The sequence below is a fragment of the Zootermopsis nevadensis genome, unplaced genomic scaffold, assembly GCF_977971745.1.
Source record: "Zootermopsis nevadensis isolate Lab colony 2312 unplaced genomic scaffold, Znev_1.0 Znev_ptg000021l, whole genome shotgun sequence".
In the NCBI taxonomy this organism is placed as follows: domain Eukaryota; kingdom Metazoa; phylum Arthropoda; class Insecta; order Blattodea; family Termopsidae; genus Zootermopsis; species Zootermopsis nevadensis.
This window is the reverse complement of record NW_028259153.1, coordinates 12,777,414-12,797,869: the sequence shown is the minus strand read 5'-3', so window position 1 is coordinate 12,797,869 and position 20,456 is coordinate 12,777,414. Positions and strand designations below refer to the sequence as shown.

The following is a 20,456-nucleotide window of genomic DNA, read 5'->3' as shown; positions in this document are numbered from 1 at the left end:
TTTCTTCAAAAGAAGTATTGTACATCAGTTTTCAACAACTTGTCAATTTACAACATATATGTAATCAGTTAATTCCCGTTATCAAGTGACATTAGAGACGAAAGAAACTAAACAAAAAAACAGCATAATTCTACCACACAGAGTTTTATCCAAATGAGAACAATACGGATGCTGTTATGCATGAGAATTATTGTTATTCCCGCTTTCTGTTTATTTTTGCTAAAGTTCAACAACTTGTGAGAGAAATACTTCAAATACTACAAAATGGGTAACTGGCTACGGACTGGGCGACCGGGGTTCGATCCCCAACGGGGGAAAATAATTTTTCCTCTAGCCTCTGTGTCCAGACCGGCTCTGGGGCCCACCCAGCCTTCTATCCAATGGGTACCAGGGTCCTTTCCCGGGCATAAAGCACGGCCGGGGCGTGATGCTGACCACTCACCCCCATCTAGTGGAGGTCAAGGAAGAGAGGAGCTATACCTCCACTCCCCCCAAGTGCCTATATGGCGTATAGTAAAACAGCTTTACTATAAAATGTAATAATAACATATCAGCCTGGTGCCAAAGGTCAAATTTTGGTGACCACACCAGAATTGCTGTGTTATGATTGCACTATGTGACTTGTTTATCTCGTTCTCTGTGTGCTTCAGAATACCCATATTTCTTTAAGAAACTATTACACTTTAATTTTAAAAGTATCTGTCATCACATTTATACTTCTACATAAGGAATAACAAGTGATACAGCAGTATAAGGGTTAGTACTGGTACTGTCTTTCTGCAAATCTCTACCGTTCAACTTGGTCTGCAGCCAAACACTACACATGGGAAGAAAAGGCTTACCTCAAAGTAGTCCCTCACTGCATCATTCCCCTGCAGAAACTCTTGTGCTAATGGTTCATCCCGACAGTATGCTACGTGCTTATCAAAGTCTCGCTCCTATAACATAAACATTAAATGCTGGGCTAATAAAAATATTTGATATTTGGATACTACATTGTATCCTGGCGGTTAAATACTTAATTTCAAACTCAGCCTTTTTATTTGAAGCCCCTTCCTCCATTCTGAGAGGATATACCCAGTATTCTTCCTGAGTTAAATGAACATTAGGAACAGAAAGGTGTTAAGAGAACGTAAACTTGAATTCAGCAACATGCATTTAATTCTCTGTACCACATTATGTTACAAGAAATGTAGGTTAATAACACAAAGGTGCCTACTGTAGCACAAGCTCAATACAACATGTTCAATCAGAAAATTCAACTTGATGCTTTATGATAAAAAGTTCTAATGAGAAGTTGATTTTAACGAGTCCCAATTTTTATTACAAACAATTCTAAAATATTTTTTTGCTGATATTCCAGCTGCTTTTTATTGGGAAGACAGGACCTGAACCATTTCAATTTAATATTTTAGGTTGTGTGTGTGTGTGTGTAGCCATTAATATCCAGAATGAACTACATGACATGTTCCTTTAAACATCATTACTTCAGAAGATAGATAAAAATAAGTGGAAATTTTGAAACTCAAGAACACATTTAAAGTAAAATTTGCCTTTGTTAAAATCTTGAAATCTTTATACACAAATAATGGGAAGACTGTATACAAAGGTATTCAGTAAAGAAATACACTGGAAAACAAATAACACACAGGACATGAATGTAAAATATGCCAAGAAGCAAAGTGAAAATGACAAAATATCTTTAATGTGAAAAAGTATCTTTAAGATATACGAGGGTCGCTCATTAAGTAATGCCCCACATTTTTTTTCTCAGCCAATAATGAAGATAGAAAAGTGTACTTTTACATGCTTGAGATTTGATGTTTCCCGCGTTCGTGTACGGAGTTTCAAATGATTCAAACCGATAGCGGAGCTGTAGTGAACTGTTAAAATGGCGTCTGTGAACGACTCTCGTTACAAGCAACGAGCTGTAATTGAATTCTTTTTTGCTGAAAAAGAAACTGTGGTGAACATTCATAAACGTTTGTGTGCTGTGTATGGAAGCTGTGCAGTCGATAGGAGCACCGTTGGTCGCTGGGCTAAGAGAGTTAAAGCTTCAGGAAGTGAAGAAACCGAGCTCCGTGATCTGCCGCGCTCTGGGCGTCCTGCCACAGCCACCACTCCAGACATGTTGAACCGCGCGGATGCCATTATTCGTGAGGATCGGCGCATCACAACTCGACAATTGGCCCAACAGCTTTCAGTCAGCAATGGAAGTGTGATTGCAATTATCCAGGCTCTCGCATATTCGAAGGTGTGCGCAAGATGGGTTCCACGAAGTCTCACAGCAGACCACAGGATTCAAAGGAAAACGATTTCTTCTGAATTGTTGGAGCGTTTTGATGCTGAGGGAGAGATCTTTCAGTCCCGGATCATTACAGGTGAAGAAACCTGGATACACCACTTTGAGCCGGAGACAAAAAGGCAGTCGATGGAGTGGCATCATCCTCTATCACCGAGAAAGAAGAAATTCAAGACAACTCCCTCCGCCGGAAAAGTCATGATGACTGTCTTTTGGGACAGTGATGGGGTCATTCTTGTGGATGTGATGCCAAGAGGTGTGACCATCAATTCAGACGCGTACATTATGACCCTGGAAACCCTCAAGAAGCGTTTCCGACGAGTTCGGCCTCACAAGCATCCAGCAGAAATTTTGCTCCTGCATGACAATGCACGCCCTTACACAAGTCCGAGAACCCGGGAAGAAATCACCAAATTTGGTTGAACGGTGCTGCCCCATCCACCCTCCGACTCCATCTCTTTGGGCCACTTAAAGGTGCTATCCGCGGAACAAGGTTTGAAGATGACGAGAGCGTTATTCAAGCAGTGAGGACATGGCTACGTGCACAGGACAAGAGCTGGTACCGGCAAGGCATGCATGCACTTGTTCTACGCTGGCGTAAAACCGTACAAGTTGATGGGGACTATGTGGAAAAATAGTATGTGTAAAGGAAACATTAATTTATATTGTCACTAAATTTGAGCCATCTTGAATAAATATGTTCTGAAGAAAAAAATGTGGGGCATTACTTAATGAGCGACCCTCGTATGTAAAAGAATACATATTGGCACAAATCCTTTCACATAAGTTACTAAATTCATAAAAGTAATGAAATTATGTGTTTCTACAAGCTTAAAGTGGAAACAAAGGAAAGGTGGTAGTCTATATATATCTTCAGTTTCAGTTATAAAACAAATGTGCTGGATTTCTCAACTGAAAAATTACAGTTATCAAAGATATTATTCAAAAGACTTAAAAACTTCATGAAAAAATAAATTGTAATTTTGGCAGTACATTGTGTTAAGATCCATTTTATCTGTGCAAGAGCAGCTTGGTGAAGAAACTACAGTATAGCATTCTTCGCATTTAAGCACTGCTCCAAAATCTGGCTTGTTACTTTGGAATTATATTAATAACATGCAACTGAAAATCGAATCATTAACACAAATGAACAATTACTGTTTCAATTTTCTCCATCTCCTCACTGGGGAATAATTGTGCTTCCCAAAAGAATAATGTATTAAGACGTTTGTACGATATCTGTCCTTAAAACATAAATGTCAACCTAAATACATTTTCACCTGATGTACCATTTAATCACTGCTTTCAAAATGTCCTCTTTCAATTTCTAGTGATAAATTACATACGAAAAGAAATACATATGTAATTTTGGATGGAAACCTCATGAGAAGAGACCTCTTGGAGAGTTAAAATGGAGATTAAGTTTAGTAATAAAACTCTAAAGGATTTTAATAATGGTGTGTTGCAGTCATTTTTTTTAATAAATTCATAGTTTAGTATACTAAAATGAAGACACAACGTTTCAGGTGCTGGATCTTTGTCAATCTTCAGATGATGAATCTATTCTGTTGGGTCCACTAGAAGGGGATAATCCCAATCTATGAACCAGAGAAGTTTAATTATGGTTTCCATAAGAGACGTTTTTAAATATTTTCATCATCGTCTTAAATGCACTAATGTGAACAAGTCTTCATATAACCATATCTAAAGAACTATTACATAATTGCTTACCAGTCTCAAGAAAGTTCGTCCAAGCATCCGAGGCTCACTTGCATAATACTTCACACCCTCTATGAGAACTCTGGAAACAAATACAAAATCATTATTTGTACAATACAAAAAATATATTCCATAATAAACAGCAACAATAAGAAATGCACCCTTCCTGTTTTGTTTACACATGCTATGTCTGCTGTCAAGGTAGCTATGAGCAAAGCATTGTATATTGAGCAAAAATCTGATAAATGAATTCAAAAGTCCCACACAATGATAGTATGACCCAACAGCATTAATGCTGACTTAGTTTGGTGGCCAGGAGTTGCATTAGAGACTAGCAGGAGTGATTTTGCTGTATTACAGTGGATGGCGTGCTTATGTACGACTGGAGCCACGCAATTTAATCTAACACCTGCAGTGAAGTGCTCCAGCAACTTCTTCTTCTACATGTTAAAATGAAGGCAAAAGTTGTCAGTAAAATAAACAAATTAATCATAATGAATAAAAGTGGTGTTTTTTATTTTGTCCATCATCTGTTTATCAACAAAATTACAATGTTTTGTAAAATGGATCTTCTTCATCTTTGGGTAAAAAAGGAAGATAGTAACCCTGGCTGCTGAACACCCTGGCTAAGTTAGCCTCAGACCTGGTCCAGGTCTTCAAGAATGTCATTTTTTTGTCAGCCTCAAACATATTACATAATCTTTAAATTCTTAAACATGTCGGTAGTTTCATTTCAAATTAATTTTGTCAATATCTTTATACCTCCAACATATTCTCAGCTTTCCAGATTAATCCACTTGCATTCCTTACACAACACAATTCTATCAATTTCATTAATAAGGGACTGTCATTTATCTGGGTGTAACTTTCCTCTTTCAATTGATTGCTTAAAAACAGGCATGCTGTTATGAAATCATCTTCCTTGTAAGACAGTGTAAAACATTATTTCTTATAAGCCTCCATCTTCAGTTCATTGTATATGTGTTCATTTGGCATCCTGTTTACATCTTTTATCCAGTTCTGTCTGTAAAGTTTAAGTTGTCTATATCACAAACCCACTTATTATAGTTCTTTAATAATATTATTCTTCATATTATCGAAACAAGAACAAAATTTGGCACTTTTTACATGTTATTTCAGATGACCATATCCTATTTATTCTCTCTTTCTTAAAATATACTTTCAGTTTCACAGATTACAGTAGAAACTGAGAGTATTTTATAAAATGTAGTCATGTTTCCTTTCTTGATTTACATTACTGTTTTTACATATATAAATGTGCATTAAATTATTAAACACAGACATGAAGGGAAGTAATAAAGTCCTTACAGGATATTCCTTTGAGTTCATGTGTGATGCAGCTCAAGAGTATCGGATAGAACAAAGTTATATTCCTCTGAGCCCATGGTCACTGGGATTCAGGATAATGAGGACCCAGATGCTTTGGATATGAACATCTTGAACAGTCCATTCCACAGGAATTTCAGTCTCATCACGTGTTAGAAGGCTCACGATTAATGAGTGGCTGCAGGGGAGACATTCTAAATGCAGCTGAAGTAATTAATTAATTGGAAGGCCTTCTAATAAACTGTGTACATACCTAATGGCATTTGACAGGAAAAAATACAGGCTGGTAACAGGAATGTTAACTGTCCATTGTACATTGAGGTGGCAAATACATACCGTGGGCCCCTCAGAAAGTGCCAAGTACAGAAAATCTGGGCAAGAGGAGGAATCATCCCATCACATACTCCGTAAATTCTATACGCATAGACTAGATGTATTCGAGTCTGTATGGGTACAGCTGACAAATTAATAATAGGCCTCAGTTATGTCAGTTCTAACTCCAGCAATGTGATCATAGCTTTTAAATGGCTTAACAAGATCCAACATGTACCATGGACCTTGCAGTGGTCTGAGTGCCTAGTGCAAACAAAATTGTCACCCCTATATCAACATCAATACCAGTAGAGGAGATCTCTTTGCACGTTTCTTCTACAAGGCTGTTTACACAAGGTACAAAACACGTTCCGAGTAGAGTTAGATGAATTTTAATAATGTCTGTCTTCCACGCAGTCTAACAAAACAATGACTTGGACCAACAGAAAATTAGGGGTAGTATGTAATGTTACATAAACAAAGATAAATGGTAATATATAATAAATAAATATATCTACACACATGTACTGCTGAACTGAAAATATGTGAAAAGATATCTGCCAAGGGTCAAAATGGGCTGGTGTCCGTCTCCTCACCTACACTTTCCCTCTTCCCACATCCTGGCAAATAGTTGGCAGCCTACAAACTCACGTGTTATGGAAGTCAGCAATCTGCTGTAAGTTGCTGAATATGAGATCTTTGTTGTCCCGCACCACACGAGGGACATTACTGCTATCTAGTGGCTTGAGGTAGCACTCCACGACCTGCTGCAGATCACGTCCAAATTCTTCTTCAGTCTCTACCAGCTCCTGCACCACGGCTCTGAAACAAGTCAACAAAGTGCTATCAGATTATTTGCAAGGTCAGCACAGTAACCCCAGCTCTGGACATGCTTTATATCTTAAAAGAGGTGATAATGACTTACCTATACTCCTAGTAACATCAGTGCCCCCAAAAAACATATAACTGACTCCTTCCAGCAACCATTTTTCACAAGGAGGTACTTACTCTCGCCTCTGGCCATCAACTTCTGGTCTTATGTCTGCTGGCAGTTTCATTTCCTCTCCTGACTTACCTATACTCCTAGTAACATCAGTGCCCCCAAAAAACATATAACTGACTCCTTCCAGCAACCATTTTTCACAAGGAGGTACTTACTCTCGCCTCTGGCCATCAACTTCTGGTCTTATGTCTGCTGGCAGTTTCATTTCCTCTCCTGAACGCTCCAAGAGGCTCGCCGGAACCCAACCTTGCCTGGACGGATCATCGAACACCCTCACCAGCCACCTGAGAATCGTTTGGTGTACAGTGAATACAAGTAAATACCTTATTATTCGTGATCAATTGACATATATTTAGCTATCAATGAAGATAAATATTAGGTGTAGGATATTTATTCATTACTATTGTTGTCATCATAGTCCTTATGGTAAGCATAAGACGAATATGTATGTGAAACAAGACTGGAATACACAAAGTTTCCACGAGCGTTCTTTGCATTCTTAACGTCCCAGCTGAAACAGATAATTACAGTAAAGTACATGTAGGCCTACTAAGCACGCGTTGTCATAAGTAATACCACTGTAGATTGCAGAAGATCTAAACAGAAGCAGGGCCGTAAGATAAATTTTATTCATAAATTCTAGCCTACTTATCCTCTATTTTCAAAAACAAATTGAAAAACTGTAACCCACATTTGCATACTTTTCAATGTAATCACTAATATTACCAATAAAACATGTTATCATAATATATGAACACAATAAATTACTACTTTAGATTTATTCTCTACTGATTCAATTTTTTTATCGAAACTAACTGCTCAGATAACAATATAAATTCAAACTGAGAGCTTTGACTTTAATACCACACTGCAAACTACTCATTACACTCAAAACCTAAATAGCCTCTCTCTTCTGTTTACTTTTCGTTCACACATCATATTTTTATGTAACATATACATGGAAATCTAGGGGAAGTGAGATCTAGTGACCATAGTTGAAAATTGTGAGGACCACCACAATCAATCTATCGGTCAGAATCTGCTCATTCGATATTCCGTCACTTGTCGACTGCAACGTGGAGGTCCCGTCTCTCATGTTTTGTATCCGAAGCTAATGAATAGCTTTATAATAATCTGATTACAACATTTTTTGTGTCACAATAAATTTCGATATCATAAAAATATATAACTTCTATTTGAAGTATTTTTCGATATTCTGTAAATGGGTACCTATAAAACAAAAGATTTGAAGCTCTCACGGCGTCTGAACGCAATGAATGAAAAATTTTCGGGTGATGACATAGTAGTTACAAAGTTAATCGGCCGAGAAGACTTTATTGCACAATGGCACGCAATATGCGACTATAGTGATCCCACGATCCATTCATTGCCGAGGGTAATGACGCAACATAAATGTCTAACGCCTATTTTTACACCAGAAAACTTCACGGTTCGAAACGCAATGTAGTTTACAAACCTCGTTATACAAAACCATTTTACCAGGCGCAACTTCTAGTTACAGACGCTGTTTTCCAACACACAATATTCGCACTTAACAGTATAACATATTACGCATTACATTATCATCTGTTAATAAACAGCTGCAGCAGTAATAGGTATAAAACATAAAAAAATATTGAGATTTCAGTTTCTCATGGCGGCGAATATGAACATGACACTCTTCTGCGATGTTGTGTCGAGTGGTCTCGTAGAAATTGGCCACCGTTTCACAGTTCCTTACTGCCTACATAATCAAGAAGCCTGTATTATATCAGAGCTCATTTATGCCCTAAAATTACACTTATAATTTTCCGAAATGAGCTAAATGTATATTTTCCCAATAAAATTCAGAAAATTAACTTCGCAGTGAATTTAATATAAATTCGGCAAAGAATTTCGAAGCTAAAAACAAGCTAGAAAATTTATATATTCAAAATGATGGATATTCGTAGGCATTATCTTCTTCTATTAATTTAACAGATTTAAAAACACACACGACGTTTCGGAAGCTGGCTCTGCTTCCAGCATCAGGTGAAACCACACAACCCTTGCCCGGCGACTGAGATTAATTCTCACCGATGGACCGAACTAAATTAGTTCAAGGTTACACCTGATGACAGAAGCACAGCCAGCTTCCGAAACGAGGGAAAAGGTCAGTTTAATAACACACCTTTCAAACAAATCATATTCGATATTCATTTGTGGCAAGCCCGCGAAAGATGCCTAAGGACCGCATCACCAGATTGAATAACGCTTTCAAAATAAAGCACGGTAGTTTTTCGCCAGAACACCTCAATATAGCATGAGCGCACTCACGTTGTCCGTGTTTCTAAGACAAAGGAATAACCATTGTCAAAGTGATCTACTTTTTGTGAGTCATATCTGTCACTCAGCTTCAAGGAATTTATCAATTTACCTTAAAGGTTCAAGGCCTTTCTTAAAAGTTTATAGTTACTCGGCTGGTCTACAAATAATGTGTAAGCTGACTTAATATAACTTGAATGTGCATTACCACCTCAACAATACCCCGCCACTGAGTACTATCCGGAGCCAGCTGAACCCTATTTTTGTTCTATAACCAATTTACTTAAGATGAATTCTAATATTATAATATCCCCTTTCTGTTAGAAAGCTAGAAGCTTGCCTTTTCCAAAATATGAAAAGCCTACATTGAATCTTTCCTCATCCGAGCTACATGCCCAGTTTATCGTTCCCCGACTTCACCATCGTAACCACAGACCTAGTACATAAATTACGAAACTGCTTTCTGCGTAATATCCAGCACTTCGCACTTACTTTGTCTCAGAATGTGTACAAAATAGTACTCTTAACTTTGTGTCTTTAGAATTAATAAACCTTTGTCAATTAAAATAAAGCCATCTGGCATTCCTGCTTTACAGTTCGAACTACAAGAAGCTCATCAACCTTGTGAAGTCCTCAACAAAGACGCCAAGACGAAAGTCGCATTCCAGACTAGTCAAACACTTGTCATTTCGTCAAAGTTCTTTCGGCCTGCTAAATGTCTCTCCGAATTATTATATAACTACTACATTAAAGTGGCGACACTTAAATTGAGCAGGAGACTCGGCTGTTAAGCGTGATTTATGGTGAAGCTAATTAGACAAGTGCATACTGCCAGAATCGAAGGCGTGCCATCAGAGTGGATTAAATACAGACATCACGTCAATGGTACGTCTAGCAAATACCTGAGCAGCTGATTTAGTAGTTACTTAGCTGGTCAACACCGTACTTGTTACACAATCCACACATGCAACACCGTCTTCACCGGGTCCTATCCTCCGCCGCCTTATACCGTCACAAGCGATTTCCGATGCAAATTTTAATGTGAACTATTCATCCTATCACTTACTCTCCCAAGTTTTCGAACAAATTTTAGGGCCATTCGTAATTAAGCGTTGCAAAACTGCGCCTGTTAGCGTCCTGTCTGTTCTCCCCTTTATTAAAACAAGAGGCACAATTTCTTGGGCGGGAAATTATACCATCTCAAGGCCTCTATCATATTAGAACATAGCTAAAGACTGCTTGCTGCCTCCACCAACAGGGAGCCGTGCTGACAATGGAGGCAGCAAGGACCTCAACTTCTACCAGACTAAACGGCGCAACAACCCAGAAAATGAGCATCTTCGTACTCACCGTCGTGATAACCTGAACTCTCAGATAGTATAGTAGTAATGTAGATTAAATGAAATATAATTTTCGTAAGTTTATTTTTTTTTAATCTCCTACGGAAATGAAATTCTAAATGAGACGCTGACTAAAACTTATGAGATTACAAACTTGTACACAGATGAGAACTGCGGACTGACAGCGAGGAATATTGGTTCATTCTGATTTTCTGTATCTGGGCTTATAAAGTGACAGCAAATTCCGGGACATCTCACAATGAAGGCCGAAGCATCAGATGAGCAATTCTCATCCGCTGTCGCTTCAAGGCGGAACGCTGTCTTATAAGACGCAGTTTTAAAGTAGTAGAAAACAGGGAAGAAACTCGAACTAGATTGAAAGTGATCCTGCTTCTGTCTGGCAAGTGAGAGCCGCTACTAAGGAATGTTTCGAGACATAAGGAACCAAAATAATCTGGCAAGAGAAGGAATTTCGCGGGGCAAAATTCTCTACACGCATTAGCACCAAGCAGAAAACTGCCAATGCGACGGTTAAACATCACGTAATTACGTTTCAGCAATGGGTACTCCACGCTGAGGCGCGTCCTTTGTTTTGGTATTTTTAAAGACTCTCAAAATAAATAATGTTTTGGCTTAAAAATTATAATAATTTAACCCTAGCAAGAGTACTGTGCGCGGGCCTATTTTATAATCAAATCTTATTTTATTCCTCAAAATTAAAAAAAAATTATTCTGCCAATTTTCACTGGACCAGTTAAGCTTCGATGTACGGACTGCATGCTTAAACAGACGTGATGTAATATTAGGGAGGTCTAGGTTTCGAATATCCCCCACTAGAAACCACCATATCCCGTGTTTTCCGTGACTCTTCTCCCGAAAAATTGTGAAACAGAATTTAAAATAAACCTCAGCCACTTCCCATCAAATCCTTTCGAATTTAATATCAACAATCCAGGTCACATCCATAGCTATTGTACTATGAACCTGATAAAACGTCACTAGATCAATCGAGCATGATATTACCAATTACTTAGATCGCGAGATGAAGCCGTTTGCAGCCTATATTTCTTAGATACCTAACTTCGTCTCCTAAAACCGCCATTTTGCTATTTTAAACCGGGGATAAGCCTGTGGGCATGTCGAGATAGTACCTTAAAATAGACATGTTCACACCTTTCCCAGTTTATAATCATCCCGCCATTAGTCGCTGGGAAACGTCTATGGTTGGTAATGCGTCTAAATAAATCTGCTGATAAACACGAAATTAAGGCGTGAGACCTTTTACACTCCAGTTAGAGCATAAACTGTAGCTTTCAGCCGTTCTTGCGTAGTGTCAGCCACATCTCCTTCTCCACGCTAACTTGTTTCCATAATTCTTCATTCCATAACTGCAACTAAAATTAGAATCCTGCAAGTTACAACTGCCAGCTTAAGAAATGTGAGGGCGAAGCACGATATTATGCATGGCAAAAAGATTACTTACAGCGTAAATGTAAAAGCCTGAAAAAAATAGTTGCGGTTACGCGACAACACAGAGGAAACTTAACACTCCTTCAGAAACCCATCAGCGAGTTAACAGTAACTGCACTCTAAAAGCTACTTTTTGAGTTATATTTCTAAATCTCTGTATGAACACCGCGCCATAGTCGACAACTCCATCTTTTCAACATCGACAATATTAACATGGCGTCCTTGGAAATAAACTGCGCCATGCAATAAAGTTCTGAATGAAGCCGGATTTCTGAAACATTGCACGTAATAAATGCGTCTACTACTCATACAATTTTACGTTCGAATCTCTGAAACGCGCTGAAACATTCGCGTTGTCAACACCCAGGCAATACGTAACAATCACCGAGATAGAATCACGAAACGAAAATACTGTCGATGTGGGAAGGATCAGCCACAGGCATGCAAAGAATGGCTTCCCTGACAGACTTGGCTGGTGTGACGGTCACTGGTACAGTTCGGGGTTCGCTTCAAGACCGTGTAAGGCGGGCATCACAATAGCAATCGGGCTGGCTTCAACGCGATGTCTCTTAAAGAGGCGTTTACAGGGCTGACAGATTGCCAGATGACCAGCTCCTAACCACGAGTTCAGGTCCCAGAATTAGCTGTCAACAAAGAGACGCAGTAGAGGATGATCCCCCTGACCTTAGTAGGTCTACCTGTCCTATCCTTCCAAAACAGCATTTGGCATTTCTGTATTAAAAATCAAGGCATACGAATAGTGTCATGACGTACACGTGTTTCCGTGAATAACTGAAGCAAGGAACAGATTTTTATTAAAATCTGTATCAGTATAACGGCGTTAGATGGCATTCTCATCGTTATACTTAATTACCTGTCATCGATAATACCAACATGGTGGCTGTGCGAACTTGGTAATGGCACTGGCTTTATTTCAAGTAAGACGCTGGAATGTGCGGTGATGAAGCTTCGAATATTAAGCAAATTTTCTTACAGTTTTGAACAATGTAAAATTCTGTTTCATGAATTCTGTTTGATGAATCGATATAGCCACAAATGAGATGCGGTGTGTGTGTGTGGCACGATGTGTCGCCAGTGACGCGGCCTGCTTTAAGGCAGACCTGCCGTACTTTCCCGTCATTCCTTCCCAGGGACTGTCTGCGCGAACTCACCGGGTCTCCTCCTGCTGCACCTGCCTTGAGTCCACGTGCTTCCTGCGCGGCCGGATGGCCAACTTGTGGCGCGCTGCGGAATTATCCAGTAGGGCCGCTACATCGGTCCCTAGGTCCAGGTCGGGGTCCAGACGCAGCCTCCTGCAACAACAGGACAGCACAGATGAAAGTGGCTTCGCACCAAGCTGATCTAACTCTGTGGGTACAGGAGGAAAGGCGACAGAGTTTGAAGCTGCCGTTTCCTGTCAATCTAACCCTAAAGGAGAGGACGCCCTTCGGAGTGCGGTGCTTGTGAACAGAGTTTACTTTGGGATACAGACTATCAGTGTTCTCAACATTTTGACATAAAACATAATCTCGTAGTTGATAGAACATGTACGTCCAATACCGGTACGTTAAAAATATTGTATTCACATTAATTACCGTCTTCTAAAATTCTCAATGGTATCAGTGAACAGCGGGTTGTTTCTGTTAATTAACGTTCGTCATCGTCTATAAAGATTCAGGCAATTACATGTTCCGGATTAATCTGTTTCTTGGTCATCTCAGGTCCTTTTACCATTCTTGTTGACAATATAAAATATCGGTATGTTCAATTCGTTTCTAATGTCCTTGTTTTATGTTATACAATTCTGTGAATGCTTCAATTTCTTTTAAACTGTCATCCCTCCAGTTTATTTTACGATGTTGTATTAAACATAGACGTCACTTAACACTTAGTAAATTGACGAGTTGATTCATGTCTGCGAAATGGGAAGAGAAGGAGCGAAATGCTGCTATCCCAGTATTAGGATGGTGTGACTGAAGAATATCACAAAAACTCGCAGCCAAATTTGCTGCAGCTTTGCCCGGGACTCGATCCGAAACCCCATGAACACACGTCAGACAGAATAACGTGACGCCCAACACCCGGAACTGATTCACGCTCTGGCGTACGACACTCGGCTCTCCCGTCTCCCTCCGTTGGGGTATTTCAGTCCCGCGATAATTTTAGCCGCACACATGCAGTCAGACATATGGAATATGGCGATGAATACAGAGCGTTAACATATGCAGGAAGTACACAAGTACGTAGGCTTCATTCAGGAGGTACTGACTTAATCGTACACCAGATTTTTCTCCGATTATCCAAACCACGATTAGTAACGTCACGTCAACGTCACGAGAGCTTTAGTTACATAGATGGGGAATCAGAACATCACAAGGTCTCAAGATTAAAATTTTGGTCTCTTTTACTGCAGATGTTCTGTAAATCCTTTTAGGCCAAGCGGTAGGACTTCTTCAGTTGTGCTCAGTCTACAGTCAATTCAGCAATTTCTTCAGCCCGATTCGAGACTTCGTCTCCTGTATTTCAGGGGTTTACTAAATCCTTAATAGGGCAGTAAATAGGATTACTTGAATGTGGAGTACACCACTCATTGTAAGGCCTCTACCATCTCGGGACAATACAGAAACAACTCTGACAATCACCCATGCCAATGTCTCAATGGAACTAGCGATGCCAATAGGTCGACATAGACAGAATGAAACACATGGCCACTTGCATGCCTATTTCTTTTTGCAACACGTATCAACGGCAAAAGTAGAATTAATAATCCTTCAATGACATTACTAGAGAGCGAGAAAATGAGAAAAACTTCAAGAAATTTGCATGTCTGTGTGTGAGTTCTCAGGGATTAGCAGAAATGATGGTACCACCGTGCTGTTCTGAAATCACGTACAGAACTGTTTACCTCCGCGCCGCCATACGCAACTGCGTAGACCTCTAAGCAGAGAACATAATTAAGTTTATACGCAAAGTCTTTCCTAAAGCCTTTAATTTTTAAAGCAACAACAAATTACCAGTGCTCTCTTATGAACATCCGGAAATGAAATAGGCGCAGATAATGAAAATGCTGACAGCAGAACCCGCAAGTTCAACACCGCTAATAGAAAACTTTGCTACTGAATATGGCCATACGCTAGTTCCATCCACCTGGTATCCTCCCATATCAATCCTGTCTTCTAAGTGGAAGTTTTCAAACAGGTTTCTCCATCCCAGCTCCAACGTAGTCTCCACATTTCGCTGTTCGTTGAACACGTGACCTGTATTTTTCACGATGCTCCTTGTGTATCTTAGATTGCTGCCCTACCTCATCTTTCTTGCGTTCAAACCTTTTGTTAAATATTCTGTTTTCACGTAGTCGCGTCTTTAAGCAGTAGCAATATCCATCCTCATGCTTGTTCTATTTACTAGAAGCCCTTGAATTTGTAACTTCCTATTTTTGTGGATTTGGTTTGGATTTATGGAGGCACATAAAAATAAATATAACCTTCTGGAACAAAGTACTGCAACGTCTAAATAATTCGTGGTTCAAAATTCAAGATCTATAGAATTCAATCGTTCGTAAACGGCAATTATAACCAGTAAAAATGTAAACAGGAGTAACTACTACTACTAGCCTACAACGTCTCCGGTAGCGGAAATCCAAGGCCCAACACCACCGATGTCAAAATACGATCTTGATGAGATCCCTGCATCCACCTCCCATCCTGACAATATATGTGCAATCAAAATCAATCCGACGCTTATTTTAATATTATATCTTCCCATGTACGCCTGAAAGTCTCCCAAGTAATCTCTTCTCAGCTGATTTCCCAAAGAAAATAGATACAGCTGTTGTTCATATGATTATCATGTGACTCGCCCAATACACGCCACATCTCGGTGATGCAAGGATCTGCCACATTTAAAAGCAATCTTAACGTCGTCTGTGTACACTATCACCATATTAACATTCCTACCACTAATAAACTTCTTTGTACAAAATTAGTTACGTCCTTCCTTTACTTATCAACGCTTTATCAATTGCGCGAGTTCAATAACATCGACATAGAAAAGATATGATGATTATAAATAATGCCTTCTGTGGCCTATTTTAAGGCACTGTAAGCGTGCTTGCTTCAAAAAATGACGGAAGATCTCAGACTGCCAGACTAGACCCAAGTCCTGGGTGTGGGACCAAGTTCTCAGAAATCCCCGCGGGTGCTAGAAACGCTCTTTATGTGTACAATTCCAGGAAAGACTCGGGAACATTAATGCTTTATTAATGTTTGGGTGTGTTTATGGAAGGTCATAGCACCTGAACATAAAAAGATCCGCGTTGCCAGGCAAAACATTCATAATTGACAGACTGTCTTGTTCTCTCTTCCTCAAAGACAAAAATAACCTCGAGAAGTTCAACAAACTGCAGCTGGGACACGGCTCACTTCCTCGTACTAACTGCACCGAGGGCATATGGGTATATATCTATTACCTGAGACAAAGTGCTGGCTGGATGGCCAGAGTTTGAATCCTGGCAACAATAGGGCCTTTTGACTTTACCATCACCGTGTCCAGCTTGTTCCTGAGGACTACGAACGATGAAGCTGACGTCTCTCGTATCGAGGCGAAGAATGCGGATGAAACTTTACTGCGTTCAACGAGATTAGTAAAATCATGACGATATCTACGTGACATCATAATACGTTTTGACAACTACGTGCATTATTTTGTCTGGAATTGTGAGGAGCGTAAGCGAAGGTAATTTTATTAATTTGTCCGTAGGTTCTTTAACGAAACCATAGCAACTACTGAGGTTAAGTAGCGACGAATAATATACTCCTATGGCAGAAATGTTATAAATTCAGAGGAAAGCGAACAGAAGCGATAGTGACCTTTTGTCATGTCACGTCCCATAAAACCTGGGACTGAGAAAAATCATGTAAATTACAGTCAGAATAGCAAGTGACATGGCCAAGACTTGGATCGCTTCCTCTGAACAACCAGATGAGCATTCTTAAGTGTCTTACATTCCATGAACATCTGTTCTTCGGCCAAAATGCTTATCAGGATTTGTGTCGACATGTCCAAGCCTCTGTAAAAGGTTGCTGCCAGGATTAATGTCTACCTCTGCAATCCTTTTTGTCTGGTTATTCGACCTTGTATTAACTGCTGAGGTTACGTAACACCAACGATCATTGTAAATGACGAACTGACAGGGATGTTAAGGCACCTTGGCCTGTTTGAAGGTAATATTCTGTTCCGAAGCTGAGAATACATGGAGCAATTTCTCCACTTCCCCCCATACGTTTTCGTTGCTTGGTCTTAAATTAAGCCCAGAGACAGTTTTACTTTCGTCTGGAAGTACTGATGAGAATGGAAAACTGAGCCATTGTAATTACAATGAATACATACAAAATTAATTTTATTCGTGTTTTGCAATTTTACGCTTTTATTGCAACGGCGGTGGAATGGAGCAGGGCTATTTCGACGTATCTCCGGAATCCGCGGTTCGCGGGACCTTGGCACAGTATCAGCCGTGACAGACAAACAGCTTAGCGAGTCCTTTCTGCACATCGTAAAACACGTAAATGACGAAGTGACGTCATCCTCACAACACGTGTTGCTGAGCTTGCTTAATAAAAAAGGTTGTGACCAAGTTTGAACTCAAACGGTTAATTGGATGCATACAATGACATGTGACGGGCAAACGCACACAGAAATGTCACTACACTCTTCAATTATACTACTAAGTAAGGAACGTAACATCAAATAATTCTGATAAAACTCGTAGTAATGGGCTAAAAAAATAAATTTTCGATCAACTGAAGATGAAAGAATATAAGACGTCTGTAATGAAATGTATACCTCGCGCGTGTGTAGGTATGATTATTAAGGAATGATAACCACACCTGGATACAAAATAACTACGATATAGATATAAAAGAAAACCATTTCTCAGTCAATTACAACACACAAAGTAAAGCAGGAGATTTATAAGACAAATAAACAAATAAATAAAAACAGTTCGAGGGATATATTCCACATACATTCTCCAACAAACACTACAAATATAATAATGTCATCGGCATATGAAATAAATAAAATTTCTGACGGATTAACTATTAAAACAAAATATTATAAAAATTCTGCTGTTCACCCATAAGGAAGAAAACAAAGAAATTCACTGTTCCATTACAAGAAACAAAAGGGATGTGACAACTTTAACAGAATTTATGTAAAATAGTTTATTCACATACGGAAATCCTTCAACACTACAAGAATTTTATAACAGTTTTTCCAAAATTCCGGCCTCACGTTATTTAAAATAACTCAAAAATGTTTCCACCTTGGCTGAAATGACAAGGACTTCAAAAATACCATTACATTTGTTGCAGTGTTGGTGAACTTCTGTCAGTAACCTCTCCTAGGTTACAAATCTCAATGGTATACATAGTCAAATCCAATTCACCTTTGGAAAGAAAAGTAAATTAATTAAGTTACCTGCACTTACCTAGATTCAGATAGAAACACAAATTATGTTTAACATTTGTACTGAGGAACTGCATTACATTACATTTAACAACACTACGATTGAGGGTAGAAGATGATATTAGCGGTACAGCACGATATGAGACTTGTTCTCCTTTAATTTAGAGGTTTTCTAAATCTTTGCTTCTAAGTCTTATGATCGAACTCCTAATACGGGGAATCAGACCACTCCAAGGCCTTGCAAGAGTTTATCAGTTTCCTGCAACCCGATTCAAGCTCTGACAGCCTCAATTGAAGAGGACAAGCTGTAGGTTTTACTCGAGAGGAGTTCAGACCATCGCAAGGCCAATATCATCTTAGAAAACAAAATAAAATAAATAAAATGCGGACAAATTTCGAAAGAACTTGAGCAATGTCAGTCCCATTTCGTTGATTAGTTCAAACATTCCTGGCTGAGTTCCACCAGTAGGCCAAACATATTTGGCTGATTAACTGATTAAGAAATGCCACTACTAAGAAATAGGTTAAGTTTACTTAAACATTTATTTTACGTGTTGAATTGAATTTCTTCGTGCGTTCAAGTAGTCGCGAATAACCAGTTTCAACAGTGTAAACTGTAAACACAGCAATCAATCAATACACCAAATTGTTCACATATAGACTAAGCTCTCTTCTATTCCATACAAAACAAACATTTCAAATTAATATTTGATGCCAATTTAGATACAACGAAATCATTCACTACAATTACAGAACACGTACATATAAGATGGAGGGAACCTCGCTTAACACCAAGTTTACATCTACCGACGTTTTTGTGCTCCTTCAGCTAACAGCTACAGATAATCTTCGCGATGATACTTCTGTTAATGATGCAACATTTAAGTAAAATTAATCAGCAACAACAACAAAAGGATTAAAGGTTCTCGTGAACACAGAACTTACATATTAACAGTTTCTGTAAACACTCCGCAAACTTGTGTTAAACACCAACCTAGCCCTAGTAGTTCAATGCAATCACAATGCGGTGGATTTATTTCATTTCAATAATCCGGAAATCCACCTGTCGTGCTGAATACGTATACGTCATATCACTACATTTCCGTGAGTGGCCGCGCTAACTAGACAAATATTCCTTCTGCGCTCACAGAAAAGCAGATTTCTACGAGAACAGTGCGTTATTGTAGCACCGTTGAGGAATTGTTTCCCTTCATATGTAGTCTTTACTCAACTCAGTTTTGTCTCTCTGGAAGTCTATTCATAAAAGATGTGGTCCAATCTGGAGCATACAAATATCCAAATACGTTGTTTGCTGCCTTGCATCCGTCATTGGCTTGGCTCACATTAATGAGAATATAAACCACTGGTGGCACAGCAGGTCAATATTACAAGAACCATGGTGCGTAAAGGCATAACTGTGTTGCTTACAAACCTAATAAATTGTGAGGTCCTCACATTTAATAAAGCATTTTCCCTTTGTATTTCGTTAGATACAACCAATATCGAAAAGATGCCCCTAGTAGATTACAAGTATATTTCATGCAACATAAACATTTCCTCAGCCAATTTTCAGAAATATGACGTTAGGCGTGAACTCAGAGAAAGGTATAAAACAACTTTTAAAATCCAAACCTTCCCAATACAAAATTTTATCAAAATCAGTTGAGAAGTTTACAGATAAAACACACGGACGGACTACGCCACTATAATGCGTCTATTTTATGCACTTAGAGCAAAAAAAGTTGAAAGAGATGCAACGTCCAGAGACATTCTGTGAAGACCTATGACTCACTTGACAGACTCCGGGCCGGTGTCCAGAACCTCCACGGCGTCTCCCTTCTTGAGGGATATGGCATCAACGTCATCCGCCTGAAAGTTTTGCGTCGCTACGAACAAGTCGCACACCTGCAAAGAAAACATCAATCATATGGAACCGCTGCGTTCTGGCAGTGTGACAACTATGACGACTATGTCTTCCTTCGAACTCAGAATTATGGGTGGATGTACTTTTAACAGGAAACAAAGAAATCGTAGCATTGTTGTCTTGCAAGAGGATGGGTCAAACCGATAGTGCTGGTCTATAAAATTTAATCCGTGTTCAAACGAGGCTTGTAAAACGTATACGCCTTCCACTGTAAATGTTTGTACGCATAATTCAGTGTAATGGTCCATAAAGGTTTGGTATAGAATCAAA

General features: G+C 39.2%; 1 protein-coding gene across 7 annotated transcripts in view; it reads right to left on the bottom strand.

Moving 5' to 3' along the window:
• Positions 1–20,456, bottom strand: part of LOC110841541 (Obscurin) — a 122,179-nt gene that overhangs the window by 79,495 nt on the left and 22,228 nt on the right. For 6 of the 7 annotated variants that reach the window (XM_087352862.1, XM_087352861.1, XM_087352857.1 and 3 more), the window contains 6 exons: positions 20,055–20,167; positions 12,970–13,110; positions 6,839–6,967; positions 6,332–6,502; positions 4,034–4,103; positions 843–938 (listed from right to left, as the gene is read on the bottom strand). In XM_087352862.1, the coding sequence (XP_087208988.1) occupies positions 843–938; positions 4,034–4,103; positions 6,332–6,502; positions 6,839–6,967; positions 12,970–13,110; positions 20,055–20,167 (720 nt within the window). Of the gene's footprint in view, positions 1–842; positions 939–4,033; positions 4,104–6,331; positions 6,503–6,688; positions 6,746–6,838; positions 6,968–12,969; positions 13,111–20,054; positions 20,168–20,456 lie in introns of those variants that run through there. The other variant, XM_087352863.1, reaches the window with a different exon arrangement.